Here is a 17,633-nt window from a genome sequence, read left to right as displayed (position 1 = left end):
AATTCTTTAGAATTGGAACAAGGAGAGAAGGTTATATAGGATTGATTTTTTTCTATATGCCAACAAGCTGTATTTGGGTGTGTATGTTCTAACTCGTTCCATTTGAAATATCAGATATGTGTAGCTGCAGACATATCAGAACATATCATATTGTATTCAAAAAGGATAATTCAGTACAGTGCAGTAAAAATGTATTTTAATCATTGCATCTAAAGACAAAAATATGAAATCACTAATAGGCTCTGTAAAGTCTAAGGAATAGAAATAATTAAGAAATTGAAAGCTAACATCTTGATGGTGATATAAAATAAGGGAAAGGAAATGAAGTGCAAGACCATATGGCAAAGACTTTCAAAGTTGTCTGAGGTCTGATTATTTTTCTTTATTTGGTTTTCTTCGTTTCACTACAATTTATAACCGTGAATGGCTCCAGCCTTTGTTGAGCCTTGAAATCTGGAGTTACATTTTCTTTGTCTTAATCTTACTATCACCGTGTGATTGGACCTATTGATGATTTTTTGTAAAGTGGCAGATCTCACTCTGTGAAGCACCATCAGCATTCAAAGGGTCTCATCCTGTGAGATGCTGAGCTCCCTGAATTCTCAGTGAAATCAGTAGGGGTGGGATGTTCCTCACCACCTTTCACATTTGCTATACTCTTATTTTGTCCATCCTAGACATTCCCCTCCCCACTCCCACTTTTATACTCTACCTAATGCTCTCTTCTCCAGCTACTCTTTTGTCTTCTCTTTTCGTAAAATGAGCTGCCAATGAGTATAGAAACTCTTGCCATCTGTGCTGCCCCCATCTTGGGATTGTATCAGAGAGGATTCAATAGGTGTGACAGAGAAGCTTAGAGGAAAATACTGATTAAGTCTCTCACCTGATAAAATTCTTCTGTCTTTAATCTCACTAATTCTCAGACTGTCTTGATCTTGCTAGTTAATTTGTATAGCTCCCATAGAATTTTCTTGCCTCATCTGAAAATAGTGGATACACACTTCTGCTCTCAAATGTATTGGTGTCAACATGCTCAGTACAGATGGCTCTGCGTGCCAAAAACATGAACTTAACTACATGTGAAGCTGACACTGTTTGGAATTCACGAGTGTGCCGCCAGCTTCTCCATTTAGCACACATTTTATGTGTCCCTTTACATTCTTTAATAAACCTAGCATGCCTCATACTTTCTCAGCTGGAAAAATACATAATACCATACTCACTCTGTGTAAGTGTATCATCTCAAATAACCTTTGGATGTTAACCCTAGGAATTATAGGCTCCTTGTCCTTTGTAAATATATACAGTTTCTCACACAGTGGCTATCAAAGGAGACCATCAGCTTTATCTCTAAATAGAATGTAAACATTGGACTGTGTAGCAGGTTGAAATGTTCTTTCTCTTATTAAATGTAGATCACTACTTCTATCAGATCCCCTAGTAAGATTATAATGTATTTAGGGGATTGGAAATGGAATATGGAACTTTTCCCCTTTCGGCTCAGATATTACCCAAGTCAGTAGCAAATAAATGTCATGTTTGGTGATCTCAGTCTCCAGTTCATAGTGCAACATTATGAAAAATCCTGTTTGGTAATCTTAGCAAAAAGGCTATGGATGAATTAGCACCAAGACTAAAGTGATCTGGTTTTCAGTGGCTGTCCATTTCATACCAACGTGTCTCCATTCAGCTATCTATTGTTAAACAGCATCAGGTGGGTGCTAAAGCTAGCTGCTGCTTTACTGGTATTTCAGTTCCAAGGCTGCTGATCTGGTATTTCTTGATAAATTTGTTTATTTCAAACTACCAAATGCAACTGCTTTAAATTAGTGGAAATAATCAGCTTATAAGGACATCACAAATTTTAAAACAATTTATTTTATTAAACATCTATACTTTATATGCTTTGTACCAGGCTATATTCTGAGGACTTAGATAATATATTCAGAACCTCCTTCCTGTTGTCTAAGAAATGCTGTAAGTGACACTGTTGCTGCAATGTTAAATTAAGAGCTGCATTCTCTTGTACCAGGTGATGGAATTTTACTGCCAGTCTTGTGAGACAGCCATGTGCCGGGAATGTACAGAGGGAGAACATGCAGAACATCCCACTGTACCTCTCAAGGATGTGGTAGAACAACACAAGGCTTCACTACAGGTTCAGCTGGATGCTGTCAACAAGAGGTACAGAGATTATTTTGGTTCCTTGACTCACTGCTGTACATTAGCTGAAACAAAAAACAGGACTATGTAGCACTTTAAAGACTAACAAGATGGTTTATTAGGTGATGAGCTTTTGTAGGCCAGACCCACTTCCTCAGATCAAATTGTGGAAGAAAATTGGGATGACCATATATACCAAAGGGATACAATCAAAAAAAGTGAACACATATGAAAAGGACAAATCAAATTTCAGAACAGGGGGGAGGTAAATGTCTGGGCACTAATGATATTAGAGGTGATAACTGGGGAAGCTCGTGAAACTACTGTCTAAGATCACACTGCTCGTTGTGGAACTGTTGATGACTGCTCAAAAGTGAGAAGCAAAGAAAAAAAAAACCCCACCCCTCACTAACATTGCCTCCAAACGAGATGCAGAAAGACACACTCTACATTCCCCTGCATGCCAGAACCTAGGGGGGCCCAAGCTAGTAGATGTTGTGGTTCCCCCTAGGTTATGTGGTGGGGTCAATAATGAGGGGTTCAGTGTATGGGAGGGGGGATGCCAGGAAGTGGGCTTGGGGTGTGGGTCTGGGTGGTTGGGAGGGTTCAAGAATGGATTGGGGGTCGGTGGGTTGGAAAGGATGCAGGAGTGGCTAGGGGTGGGAGGGCTGGGTGGGAAGTAGGGTGCAAGAGTAAAGTGGGGGTGCAGGGTCTGGGTGGATGGGGGGGTGCCAGAGCAGGGTGGAGGTTGGGGGGGTTGGGCGAAGGAGAGGGGGGTGATTACCTGGTGCAGCTCCCTAGGGATACATATGGCTCCATGCCCACCCCCATCTCAAGCACTACCTCTGCTTCTCCTGTTGGCCGTGATGTAGGCAGCACTTTGCTGCACTGCCATTTCACCAGCTGGGAAGAAGGGGAGCAACAGCACACAGAGCCACATCCTTTCCCTGCCAAGCAGAGTCCATGGGTCAGATCTGGTCCTGGATAGCCTGACTCCAGTTCGCAAGGCTCCTGGCTCCCCCCTGCAGCAGGGAGCTGGTGTTGGTGCTCCAGCCCTGCGGGCGGGGACACAGGGTTGGAGCGCCAGCTCCCCAGTGCTGGGGTTGGGGGGAGCCTTGGGAGGCTGGAACCAGGCAGCTGGGGACCAGATCCAGCCCCTGGGCCTTAGATTCCTCACACCTGCTTTACAATGTGGTTTAAACTAATGTTTTGGAATATATAATATTTTAGCTATTTTTTTTTTAAATATATTTGGTCATCATAAAGGTGAGTGATCAAATGCACTGGATTCCCTCTGGGCAAATAGTAGACAGCTGCTTATACAAGCTTCTGTATACAGCTCTGAACATTGTCCTCACTATGCTAGTCCTAGATCCCTCGAGGAGAGATGCAGCATGGCATTTCTGCCCTGTTGTGTGAGGCGTTGCTCATTTAGTTCAGCTAAGATTGTAAGGAAAAATGCTTTGAAAAAGTCACTGCTCTTAGGAAAGAGGGAAAGAATCTGTCTCATACAGATAGACCACTGGCCTGGGACTCAAAAGAACTGGGTTCAGTTCCCAGCATAACAAACTTCCTGTGTTACACTGGGCATCTGGGCATTAGTTCTTCACCTGTAAAACAAGGATACTTCTAATCCTGACTCTGAGTTGTGATTGTGAGATTAATGACTGCAACACACTCCAATACGACACAGAAGAGGACAGAGAAAAATATCTTGCTATCTTCTGCATGGTAGTGCCTGGGTCTTGTTTAGGCACCTATTAGAATACACCCCTTCCAAGGTAGGGGAATAGAAGTATGGGGAGAGAAATATTTGGCATGAGCATATAGAGACAGAACACATGAATGATACCTGATCTTTAAAAATATATCAGAATTTGTTGGAAAGAGTGAAAGACTGTTCCAATTCCCCACCCAACAACAGCATGAATTAAGGACAGCCAGCCAAAGGCCTTCCTTGTGGAGTTCCACCAGTTTCAGTGGAGTTCCACCAGAGAGGATTTTGGCCCTAGAATGTCATCCGGTCATGATCAAACTTTAACCATGTAAAACAAAACCAGATTACTATATTGTAATAAAGGGGTAGAATTCTGTTCCTGAAAAATACTGCCTTTAAAAATAACATGGGAATGGAGTTTTCATCACATTATCTTGTCCCTAAAATCCTGTCTTTTGAGTTGCCAATCTTTGTAATTTGTTTCCCCCACAGACTTCCAGAGATAGATTCTGCACTTCACTTCATATCTGAAATCATACGTCAGTTAGCCAACCAAAAGGCTAGCATTGTAGATGATATTCATTCTACTTTTGATGAACTTCAGAAGACTTTAAATGTGCGAAAGAGTGTGTTGCTTATGGAACTGGAAGTGAATTATGGCCTTAAACACAAAGTAAGAGATGTGTTCTTTCTCACGTGAAAAGTTATTAATTTAATAAGACAACTCTTACAGCAGGCGCACAGTGCCAACAGGTCATGTTGAAAGGACAGGAGACATTGGATGTGGTTTAATTAGGCTGCAACTTTATTCTTAATTCTCCAGGAGTGTCAAGTCAGTAAAAATGTACAGCACAGATAATTCTATGATGATAGATATCAATATATATCCAGGGACTTCCATCAGCCCACCCTCATCTGGAACCTTCTCTCTTCTCCCTGCTACCCCTCCAAATGAAGGATATGGTAGGTAATAAAAGAAATGGGGGAGGGGGAGAGTTGGCTCCCTGCCAGGCTAGTCAGAAAAGCCCCAAACCCTCCACCCCTATTTCTGTTCTTCACTGAGACTGGTAAAGGATTTAAAGGAGGTGTATCTGACCACTGTATCTTTTCCCCATGGAGTATCACTTCACGTAAGCATAATGAGTTGCACATCATAGCCTAACTCCTGGTCAGTGTTCATTCCCAGCTAGTCTCCTCCCCAGAATCTCCTGTGGGGAAGGCAACTGTCCCAGGTACACCTTGCCTAAGCCAATCTGGTGCCGAGGGGAAAATTCCTCACAACCACCCACTCCTGAGAAAGGAGCAACTATCACAGTGTCCACAGTGGAACCTGTCCAAAGTGGAACCTGACCAAACCTGATATTTTACTATTTCCATAGGTGGGAAGGTGAGTGCTGCTCTGCCTGGTCCAGGTAAAAGGGGTTCACCTGTGCCAAGCAGGTACTTGTATAACCTTCCCTCTCTTCAATGTGGGGGAATGGGACTGTCCTTCAGGCTGACCTGCTCTGAGATTGCAAATTCACACTAGCTCTTTATTCCCTAAAGAAATATACACCGTCTTCCAGCAAACTAGGCCAGTGGTGGGCAACCTGCAGCCAATGGGATGCATGCAGCCCATCAGGGGTCGACGTGTGGCCCATGAGACATTTTGCTTACCATTGCCCATGGGCAGGGTTGCCAGATTCCCATCTGTGTAGTGACATTACTAATGTGACCCATGCATAAAGCAAGGGCACGTGAAATGCAGAGCGTGCTGATTGCACACAGCATTGACTGTCAAAGCCAAGCACTCTCTGCTGCATCCAAGCAGACCACTGCTATGGTTCAGTCAGCACATCCTGCAAATTCTAGCTATGCAAGTGCAGTTAGTAAGACCATGTTGGTTATGGCAATATTGCAGCCCACTGAGATGGAGCCCTGGTTGCCCATCACTGATCTATACAATGACCCCCTACCACTTAATACGCAATGCAGCCTTTATATTTGATATCAAATTTTCTTTAGTTTGGAATGTTCCCACAGAATATATTACCATACTTTCCTTTACAGGTACACTTTAATCACTTTTCAGCTCATTTTATATTTTACAAAATCTAGAGGTTTCTTTGCATCAGCAAATTCCAGAAGAAATGTTTTAATGAAATAAATTTGAAATCAATACAGGCAGTCCCCGAGTTACGCGGATCCGACTTACGCTGGATCCGCAGTTACGAACGGGGCTTTTCTCGCCCCGGAGGACGGGAGAGGCGGGACGCCCAGATGCGCCGCGGTCCGCCGCCCCCGTCCTCTGCCCGCGTGCTCTGTGGCTTTGCTCCGCGTCTCCCAGGTCAGCAGACCAGGGAAACGGAGCACAGCCGTGGAGGATGCGGGCGGTCCTGCCACCCCCATCTCCCTGGTCTGCTGGGGGGGGTGCAGCTAGTGCCCCCCCTCCAGTAGACCAGGCTTTTCTTGCCTACCCCTGGGGTAGAGCAGCTGGGGGCTGCCGGGTTGGTCCCGCGGCGCCGCTCCAGACCAACCCAGCAGCACCCCAGCTGGGGTGCTGCTGGGTTGCTCCAGTGACGCCGAGGAGCCGCGCTACTGGATGCAACCCAGCAGCACCCCAGGCGTCCCCAAGTCAGCCGCTGCTGAAACTGACCAGCGGCTGACTACAGGAAGCCCGAGGCAGAGTTGCTCTGCCCTAGGCTTCCTGGAATCAGCCGCTGATCAGTTTCAGCAGCAGCTCACTTGGCGACGCCTGGGTTTCTTAAGTTGAATCTGTATGTAAGTTAGAACTGGCGTCCAGATTCAGCCACGGTTGAAACTGATCAGTTTCAGCAGCGGCTGACGCCAGTTCCGACTTACATACAGATTCAACTTAAGAACAAACCTACAGTCCCTATCTTGTACGTAACCCGGGGACTGCCTGTAACTAGAAACAGTTTACATCAAAATGGCTATCACTTCTTTGCAACGTTTCAAACCCAAGTATTCCAGCATACTGCTAATGTACAGTATGAATCTCAAACATGAAATTGTGTATATATTGTATACAAAGTTAGTTGAACAGTATAGTGCAGTCATCTAAGCTGATAGGAATGTATATGTGTTTTAAAAAATATTTGATATATGTTAGAAATGAGTTGTGGTAAGGCTGAATGTAATCACACACAAAAATGTTTGGAATAGAATGATTTTAACTTACAAATGCAAATTGGTTTTCTCCATAGTTAGTTTGTTCCTGTTACTTTTTAGCCCGTTACAACCACAAGTGGTGCCTGGCCGATTGAGACCGATTGTTAGCTATCGTACCTGTTCAGCTCAGCATGTCCTAAAATAAAGAATAGAACAGAAAAAATGTATGGCGTTTTGTAGATAAGCAAATAATTTTTAATAAAGAATTTTAAGATTGCAAAATGCTTTGTAATTATGTTGCTGCATGTTCATGTCAAAAGCAAATATTCCTGAATTTTCTCTAGTAGGTGGCGAACAGCAGTAAACTATGTAAAATTCCTTAAAAATTTTTTAAAGTGAAGTTAAAGTCAATGGTATGTGTCAATTTAAATGTAAAAATTCTTAAAAGAACATTGTATCGAAATAGGCAAATTAAAGTCAGACTAATTCTAAATTTAAATTTGGTGTACAAGAAGATATAACAGTTGTAAGTCTGGACATTCACTTCTATGGCAGACAAATTACCTTATTCCCCCCCTCCCCTCCCCCCCCCCGGAGCAATGCTATGCTGCTGTAGCCCCATGTTTGTTGTTGAAATATCAAACACATGTACCATTTTTTCTTACATTTTCTCTACAATATATCTAAAAGTTGGACTTTCTATGTTTGAGTGAGTTCCTCTATCTTTAGGGTGCCATAATTCAGGAATACTTTTCTAATTTTGTAATATGATTTCTTCTGTGTTTCCAGACTTCGCTTACCAATTCTGGGCTTGATATGATTTTTTTGTGTGTGGATTTTGGAGCCAAGGCTAAATTGAGTGTCTAATGGATATTTTCTTGCACCATTAAGTATGAAGTGGCTACCTTCCCTGCCTATCCAGCAACATTTCCTGATATCCTATTAACGCCCATCTTCCTGGCTGCTGAAAACTCTGAAATAGACTTCCCTCCCCTGGTTCTCTGGTAGAGACTCTTTCCTTTTCTGCTTCTTTTGGCTGAGGGCTATTCCTTCCACTTAGCCATTCTCAGACCCTGCTGCTTGATTTACAAAGGAAAGGAGCCCCCAGAGCTGTTTTTTCCTACTGCAAGTGTGAGAGAAGAGGAACTCTGAGGCAACTTCCTGTAGTATCCCATGTAAATAGGAATGTCTGGTGTCTCCAAAATACCACAGTCTGTGTGTGTACAGAGTTTAACAACATGGACAATTTGTGACTCTTCTCAGACAAAGGGATGAAAATTCTTTTAGCACGTTCAGTAGCGAGGCAGATGGAGTGGTAATGTAACATGCTGCTGCTGGCGAATTTCTGAGGTCAATGCTGCAGGGTTTCACTTTAGGAAGGCCGCACCAAATTGTGTCCTGGTGATCCATGAATCTTGCTGTAGCTTACTGATGGGTACCAGGGAATTGTCACAACACTTTTGAAAAGCTGAAGCTTTTAACATATATGATGCAATTGCTTGTGCTTTAAAGGTTTGCATACCTATAAGTTTGCTTTTCCAGTTTGATGTCACACAATCTCATTCTGGACATGACCTGAACCAGGTGTTTCACATTTCTTTCAGGTCCTCCAGACACAGCTGGATACTCTGCTTGAAGGGCAAGAGAGTATTAAGAGTTGCAGCAACTTCACAGCCCAAGCACTCAACCATGGCACTGAAACAGAAGTTTTACTGGTTAAGAAGCAAATGAGTGACAAGCTAAATGAGTTGGCTGACCAGGACTTCCCACTGCAGCCCCGTGAAAATGACCAGCTTGACTTCATAGTGGAAACAGACGGACTGAAGAAATCCATTCACAACCTGGGTACGATTTTAACCACTAATGCTGTAGCATCCGAAACAGTTGCCACAGGAGAAGGACTGAAGCAAACTGTGATTGGACAGCCTATGTCTGTTACCATAACAACCAAGGACAAAGATGGAGAGCTCTGTAAATCTGGGAATGCTTACCTCACTGCTGAACTGAGCACACCTGATGGGAGTGTGGCAGATGGAGAAATACTTGACAATAAAAATGGAACTTATGAATTTTTATATACTGTTCAGAAAGAAGGGGACTTTACTCTCTCTCTGAGACTTTATGATCAGCATATCAGGGGCAGTCCATTTAAACTTAAAGTGATCAGATCAGCAGACGTGTCCCCTACTACTGAAGGAGTTAAGAGGCGTGTTAAGTCTCCTGGCAGTGGCCATGTGAAGCAGAAAGCTGTGAAAAGACCAGCTAGTATGTACAGCACTGGCAAAAGAAAAGAGAATCCCATTGAAGATGACTTGATCTTCAGAGTGGGTAAGGAAAGTATCTTCTGTTTGTTGATACTAGGGTCATAGCATTCAAATTATAATTAAAGACACTTTAAGAAATCTGGGTGAAAAGCTAGTTTTAAATTGTCAATACACAACTGAAATTTAAGTGATTAGATCTAGGCTTTTGACATTGTTAGGAGAACAGTAAATGAGGGTTTACATGGGATTTCATTCCATATGCCCTAAAAGAAAACGTCCCCAGAACTTTTGGTCTTGGAATTCCTACCCAATGCATTTATCTCTGACAACTGGAGAGAGAGAAGAAAGGATAGAAATGTTCCTGTGGGTAACATTTGCTGTTGCCTTTAGAACTTAATTTATTGGCTCTCGTGTACTATGAGGTGAAGACTATATTTAACAGATGCCAAACAAATAATCTGAAGTTTAGTGGTGTGTCCTAATTGGTGTAAGTGGGAGCTGAGGTTCAAAAGCAAGAGGCTACAGTCCTACAAGATAAAACAGGGACAGATTTATTGAGGTATCTTGGTGCTGAACTCCTAATGGCACCTAAATATCTTCAAAAATCTGGCCCTTAGAGTATAAAACTTTATTCCTGCCCCAGCTGTAATACAAAAAATGTATTTTTTTTCTACAGAAGAGTCTTTTTAGTTAATTATGGAATTGCCGGTCACAGCCAAGGTGAGGATTTTTTGTTTTGATTTTTTTGCATATAATGTAGAGAGTCAACTTTTTTTAGTACATGAAAGTGTACTTTTTTTAGTACACTTGTTCTTTGGGTACTGAATACGTTTTCTGAGAATTTAGAATTGAATCTGTAAGCTCATTTGAGCTAAAGTGAATTAAAAATGGATTCTTAGATATTTAGTTTTCTGTGTTAGACCTCTCTTTCATCCCAAACAGTCAGATAATGCAGATTCCTCCTACTTCCCCAATAGCTAAAACTCCATGAATTCTTGTTCTTAGGCTGCACTCTAAGAAGTTTGTTCTTTTTGTTTGTTTGTTCAGTCTCTTCTTTGCTTGCTTGCTTCCATCCTTCCTTGTTCTCCATAAACGGGGCTGAGTAGAATCTTTTCCAGAAAATTTTGAATAGTTCCCTTCTTTTAAAATGGCTGCTATCTCCTATTGTTTTCAATAAAACTGGGTCCTAAATTGTTCTGTTTAGGTGCCCTCTCAAAAGATAGTCACTATGGCCACCTCTATGCAGCAGGGCTAAAGCTGAAATAAACTATGCAATTTGAGCTACATCAACTACATTGCTTAAGCTGAAATAGCACCAAAAGTCAAAATAAGCTGTCTACACAGCAGGAAGTCCAAGAAAGAGCACTCTTCCTCCGACTTCCCTTATTTCTCGTAAAACAAAGGTTACAGTAGTCGTAAAAAGAAGTCCTCCGGCTCAACATTATTCCAAAATAACATAGTCTGCATCTACACTACAATCAGTTATTTTGACATAATGTTGAAATAATGTCAGTTATTCTGAAGTAACACTGCTGTGAAGACATAGCCTATCTTGTATCAAACAGGACCAAGACCATATGCTGTCTTTAGCAAAGGTAGCCACAGATTCCATTTGCCTTTTCCTCACAATGTTTCTTTCCACCACCTGACACCAAGAGAGGCTGCCATGTTCTGTGCAGGAAGTTTAACTCCCCAGCACCCTCCCCTACTGCGAACAACAGAAGGTAGTGTTTATTTTGAAGCAGGGCATATTCACTGAGTTCAGTCTTGGCTCTTGTTCCACTGAGAGATGGTTCCACAGTGAGATAAGGTAATCATTTTGAGAAGACAAATCTTTCTTCGTGAGTTTATCTGAAACAGAAGATTGCATTCTTCTGTCTGTAGTGATAAATTCATTTCAAGCTATAAAGAATGGCAACAATATCTTTGACCCCAATCCTTTTCACCCCCCAAGAAAAGCCTACGCATTGCATTAGGTCTTCAGGAGGGACAACAGCTTTGGATCTGAGAGGGTGAGAGGGAAGTGTGATGTGTGCGTCTGGGGAAACATGGGGCAGTAGAAACCCTCTTGTATATGAGCAGGGAAAATGGAATGCTAGAAGAAAGAGAAAACTGAGGTGTATGAACAGGAGAATATATGGTGCAAGAGATAGGAAAACTGTGTTGTATGTGGAGAGCTGGAAGGAGGAGAAAATTGATGTGTGCGCTGGCTGTTTTTATGCTGCTCCGGAACAGTGTTTTTAAGTACAGAGTGTACTGCTGAATTGGGCCCTAAAATTTAATAGTGATACCACAGATCTTCAGAACATTAGAAATAGCACATGATAATATTCTCTTTGGTTACGTCTACACTGCAGGCTTTTTGTGCAAGAATGTCCATTCTTGCGCAAAAACTTGCGGAGCGTCTACACTTCACGCGCGTTCTTGTGCACGTAAATTTACAGTAAGGCATCAGAACTGAGGGCTTCTTGCACAAGAGTTATTCCTCTCCCATGAGGAATAAGCCCTCTTGAGCAAGAGCTCTTGCGCAAGAAGGCTATGTGAACAGGAACAGGGGGTTCTTGCACAAGAAACCCCTAAGGCTTAAATGGCCATCAGAGCTTTCTTGTGCAAGAGAGCATCTACATGGCCATGGCCACTCTTGCACAAAAGCACATGGCAGTGGATGCGCTGTTGCACAAGAACTTTTGCGCAAAAAGCTCTTGAGCGAGAAGCCTGCAGTGTAGATGTAGCCTTTGGGTTTTTTGTTAATTATTAATGTATGAAAATGTTAATACAGGTTGGATCTTGCTGGTTTGGCACCTGGGGATCTGACTGGTCCCGAACGAGGGGATTTTCTGGACCAGGGAAGGTCTCTCCTCTCCTGACCCAAATTGTGCCTGGGTTAAGGTGCCAGCCTGCTCCCACTTCTGCTCCAGCTCCCCAGGGCTCTCTAAACGCCACTGGTCCCATTACTTCTGGGGCTGAAGTGCCATGTCCAGAGCTCCGCAGGTGGGGTAGAGCTTCGCAGCTGCCTGGCTCCGTGACTGGAGCTGGAGTACCACCGCCAGGACAGAGTTTTGCAGCCACCTAGCTCGGTGGCTGGGGCCAGAACTCCCTGGCTGCTGCTGGGACTGGAGTTCTACAGCTGTCACTGGGGCTCCCAGCTGAGTTGCTGGTGCCCCCTTTGGCACTTCTGCCCTGCTTCCAGACCTCCTTGTTCTTGGGCTCTGTGATCCAGGACCATCCATGATCGGTGCCAGACAATGGATGTTGCTGGACCAGGAAGTCCCAGTTAAGGGAGGTACAAGCTGTATTGGTTGTTTAAAAAGGGATATTCCAAGACCAAAAGTGTTAAAATAGGACTCTGGTTGAGAATATGGTCAATGATTTAGGATAAAGAAAATTACAACCTAACTGTATCCCATAATGACAGTGATACCATTCAGTAACCACGGTATTACATTGATGGTCTCAGATTAAACTTCTTTGTTGAAATTTCTCTCACATAGTAAGTGGCACAAATAGAAAAGAAGAAACCTACGTGTCTTTTAACAAATTTATCTTGGATTACAAAAGCTAAATGCTGAATCATATGCAGCTATGGCATGATGTCACTACAAGGCAGAGTTACAATGGTTTGGATTTCTTATCTGCACGTTTCCATACTTTTAGTATCTTTGGAAGAGGAGGATTATGGGTGGGGAGAGGTTAGTTTAACCTTATCTCTGAATTTCTGGGCTTTTACAATGCTTGTTTTGGTAATAAATACAACATATTGGGGAAAAAAACTAGGACTATAGAAATTCATGTATGGAATTTGCTGATGAGACATCATGCTGGCTTTGCCAGTCACTGAAGAAAGTGATTGAAATAAATGGTAAAGACCTGAATACATTAAGAGATGAGATAGGTATACAGTCATAAAAGATGTATTTGTGTATATGATTAGCCATATCTGTCTGAGCTGTGCATAACATCTATCTGTATTTTTAATATGTTCATTATCATAGTAGCTAGGTAAACTTTAATATTATCTTTCTGAAAATGGACCTAGCCATCTAATTTTGGGGAGGAGGGGAAATATTAAAAAGTGAATGGAGAGCAGTAAAGTGATCATCACCCTTTCCTAAAGGGAGAGGAAAGAAACAGATCAGCGTGTTGCATTGTGAAATAAATGACCCTGTGAATACAGGCAGTCCCCGGGTTACGTACAAGATAGGGACCGTAGGTTTGTTATTAAGTTGAATTTGTACTTAAGTCGGAACTGGTGTCCAGATTCAGCCGCTGCTGAAACTGACCAGCGGCTGACTACAGGAAGCCCGAGTCAGAGTTTCTCCCCGGCAGACCAGGGAGATGCGGGGCAGCTTTTCTACCCCCAGAGGACGCGGGTGGCAGGATGCGGCGTATCTGGGCGGTCCTGCTGCCCGTGTCCTCCGGGGCGAGATTAGCCCCGTTCGTAAGTACAGATCCGACATAAGTCGGATCCGCGTAACCCGGGGACTGCCTGTATAACAGATTCAATATATATCATTGAGTCTTTTCAGGGAGAAGATGGTGCTCAGTTTTATTGGCAATAACATTTGTTCTGATGGGGGCATGCCAAGCCTTTCACGTTTAGGTCACCTGGTTCAAATTCAGCCCACTGAATTTAGTGACCAATCTTTGTATCTTGATGATTGTTTGGAGGATTAAATGAAATGCGTTTAGTTCCTGTTGAACGTTCTCCCATTTCTAGCGAGCAGGTGTTCTTGTCACACACATACTACAACACACATTGCCAATGGAACTATTTCTACTATCTGTACAGACAGACTGATCATTGAAAGGGCTGTGAAGAATACAGCTTCCTTTTTTGTTTTCATTTAGGCTGTCCCTGCACTAGAAAATGATAAAATCTGTAATTCTCCACCAATGCAGTTCCATTAGTGATAGCAATAGCGAAGAGGTTAGTGCAGACATCTCTGTCACTAGCCTTTCTTGCAAGAAGGTTAAAAACACAATGGCAGAAGTTTCCCATTGTCACCATTGTTGCAGCTATCCCATTGAAAATTGTGGCCTAACTTTCCTAAAGCCCTAAGGATGGTACATCTGGTTCTGTGTTCAGGCCTACCAATGCAGCAGCATAAGGAAAACTTGCACAGCTGCTGAGATGTTCCAGTTCTAAGAATAAACGGGGTACCTCTTTTACAATATCTGTCAATCTGACATCTTTCACGAGCCCTAGTTTCTCTTGCTCATGCGTGTTTGCTCACATGCATCAAGAGAGAAGGCCAAATTCATCCTTGATGTAAGTCATTGGATTGCGCAGGGAAGAATTTGGCCCATCCTTAAAATGAATTATTTTTTACATTTGTCAGATGAGTTTATTATATTTTTTAAAATACTAAAATAGATAAGTTGAAAATAATGTTAAGAGATCTTGAATTCATTTTTTAAAATGACCCTGTAGGTAGACATAATTTCTACCTGTAATTTCTGTTAGCACTACAACATTTCTACCTGTAATTTCGGTTAGCACTGCAGCATGTTTTGGTTCAGGTGAGCAGCTCGTACCATGAACTTGATATCTGGTTGGACTGCAATTCATGGGACATTCCCACTTTTTCATTGCCCAATGCTGCATACTAGCAAGCTTAGCCAAATGTGTTTTGAAAATTGCAGTGTAGCTTCATTCTGTTATAATAGAAACAACAAAATCTGATGGTTTTGTTTTTGTTTTGACTCCTTGGGAAAAAAAAATTAAAACTTGGAGCTTTGTCAGCTGACATTAGAGTAACCCCCCCCCCCCCCGCGGGCTATATGGGTCAATTCATCCCATTCTGTAGAGAAAATATATATATATATTTTTAACAAAATAGTTCTTCCAAACAAAGAACATATGGAGAAGTAGCTGCCCTGTTGACCATTGGACTCTGTAGTGTGGATTAGTACTACATGTGCATAGTCCATTGGAGAGCTCCAAAACAGCATGAGTACTGGCTGAATAGTTTTGCAACCACAACTCAGTGTATAGATACACCTTTCTGGTAAAGAAGATCGAGTGCAGTCTCTTTCTGAGATGAGTTATCAAGGGTGCTTTCTCTCCCAAAGGCATAATTTATCATCCACTTTTCAGTTCCTCCTGTCTTGGCATTGATAAGACAGTATATGTCTGCTACTGATTCGCCTTTTAAATTTTGAGGCAATTGACCAAAAAGGGCTGTACATACAGTTTATCTCAAGTGACTGGGCAGATAGGAAGGGTTTTCTGAGTGCATCTAGCACAAACACTTTTCTCCATCAGTTTTTGTAAATCTGATAAAGTGTACTCAACCTCTTTGCAACTGATGGTCCCAAGAGACTCATGGATTTTCCTTATAGCGAGCCTTCTGCTTCCCACCATGCTAATCTGCATTTATTGTACAGACTCCAGGGTTAGCCAAGTCAAGGACTGGCAGTGGGAAGCTGAGAAGGAATGGATTTGACTGTGTACAGCCACACTTTGCACTATGTAAAATGTGGTGTTCAGATAGGATGTGAAAGCTGTTCAAATTCGCCTGGATTTCTTGTTCCTGTCAGGCTGGTCTTAATTTGTTACTATTATTGAGAGCACTGACAGTGTGCTTGGCATTGTACAAAACAGAAAGGTATTAAGAACAGAGTGCATCTATGAGGCTATCATCTCAGCTAACATATGTAAGAATAGTCCCACTGAAGCCAATGTAGCTAGGTCAGTTTGCACCAGCTGAAGATCAAGTCTAGAATGTTGCATGTACATAGAACATGGATGAGGATAGATCACACCTCATCAAGTTGTAGGATTTTTATAATTAAATGACTCTGTGGTTATGTCTCCAGTACAAATTGTTTGAAATGTTAAGTAAAAACAAACACAAAATAAGCAGTAAGAAATTGATAGATGCTTTTCATAGCAGACAAATAGTATTTCTGGGCAGATGGAAGAATTAGTTAATTGGTAATGGGACTTGCAGATTTTCATTGCTATGTCATGGTAAGCAGTTCAAAATTTTTTACCAGGGTGGTAGAGACCAGAAATGTGTTGCCTTTTGTTCTTCTGTGTGATATGTGTTTCATCTCCTTCAAGTTTCCAATGACAGATAATCACCTCACATAAACAAACAAACAAACAGAAATCAACCTGCTAACAAAGCGGACGGATCTGCTGCATAAATTTCTGTTGAATTGGTTCTGTTTTTTCAGAAGTTTAAAAAAATTATATACACCTTCCTTACCCTAGTGTACTGATAGAAGTTTTGAAATATATATTTGCATAGTAAATTTGACCATTCAATTTTAAAAATAAAATAAGATTTGTGGGCACTTACGCACGTTCTTCCTCCATTCCCTCAGCATATCTCTGTAGTATTAGGCATTTCTTACTCCTGCTCTAAACTAAATGTTAGCAGGAGGGCGTATGACATGTGGGCCCAAATCTTTGCACACAGTTTGCCCTTTTGCTTCAACATGCCTCCTATCCAAAGGGAAAAAAAATAGAGCTGTGTGAAGAAAGGAAATTCTGTTTTGTGATGTATTTCCATATTTTAAAATTTTATTTAGAAACAGAACCCCCTAACTTTGAAATCCTCCAAAAAAGAAAGCCCTTGATCCAGAACCCTAAGGCAATCTGCCTAGATGGCTGTCCTGGCATCACAGCTCTGGGGTCTCAAGGAAGTTTACCTGGCGATCTTAGATTGCTGGACCCTAGAAACATGAGCTCTCCTGCACCAACCTTTGGTGAACTAGACAGTATCCAATAGGAAGCTGCCTGACATGCAAGTTTCTAGATAGGCTTGGTTTCCAACAGAACTTCATCAAAATCAAACAATCTCCACAAAACATTTTGCTTTTAAATTCCTACAAAAATATTTTGTCTGAGTTTTATAGCCAGCTATAATGGTAAGATACCTATCCTAAAAGTTCAATATTATTCACTTTACTGTTGAGCGTAAAGTAGGAATAATGCTAGGTAAGCACAATTTTCTCCCTGATGAAAATTCACCCCCATACAAAAGAACTGAACAAAGGCTCATTGCATTTTAAGTTCCACATCAAGGGCTTTCGTAGGCAAATTTCACCCCCTGTGAACTGTGTTAATAAATCACGATTCAGAACGCCTACTGGGAAAAGTCTATAACTTCTGAGAAATCGCTATTCTTTTTTCCTTTCATGAGTTTTACAAGGCCCCATTGAAAAGCATTCTAACTACATTTCTGTTACATACTCTAATGTCTTTTAAAATGAAAATTCTTGAACTTTCAAGAGCATTCTTTTTGAGGGAAAGGAGTGTGCACTCTATAATGTCGATGTTAGTTGCTTCCAGATGTTTTAGCTTAGGCCTCCTCATTTTATGGTGAATGCTTTCCCCTTTCCACAAGCATTAAAGGGAACACTTCTCA

General features: G+C 42.0%; 1 protein-coding gene across 12 annotated transcripts in view; it reads left to right on the top strand.

Annotated features, from left to right (window-relative positions):
• TRIM2 (tripartite motif containing 2) overlaps positions 1-17,633 on the top strand; it is a 120,286-nt gene that overhangs the window by 76,718 nt on the left and 25,935 nt on the right. For all 12 annotated transcript variants that reach the window (XM_089777966.1, XM_014574269.4, XM_014574301.4 and 9 more), the window contains 3 exons: positions 2,033-2,184; positions 4,373-4,553; positions 8,596-9,319. In XM_089777966.1, coding sequence (XP_089634092.1) covers positions 2,033-2,184; positions 4,373-4,553; positions 8,596-9,319 — 1,057 coding nt within the window. The remainder of the gene's footprint in view (positions 1-2,032; positions 2,185-4,372; positions 4,554-8,595; positions 9,320-17,633) is intronic.

The sequence above is a fragment of the Pelodiscus sinensis genome, chromosome 4 (genome assembly GCF_052426305.1).
Source record: "Pelodiscus sinensis isolate ZL-2025 chromosome 4, ASM5242630v1, whole genome shotgun sequence".
Classification (NCBI taxonomy): domain Eukaryota; kingdom Metazoa; phylum Chordata; order Testudines; family Trionychidae; genus Pelodiscus; species Pelodiscus sinensis.
The sequence above is the reverse complement of the archived record's forward strand: the minus strand, read 5'-3'. Positions and strand labels throughout refer to the sequence as shown.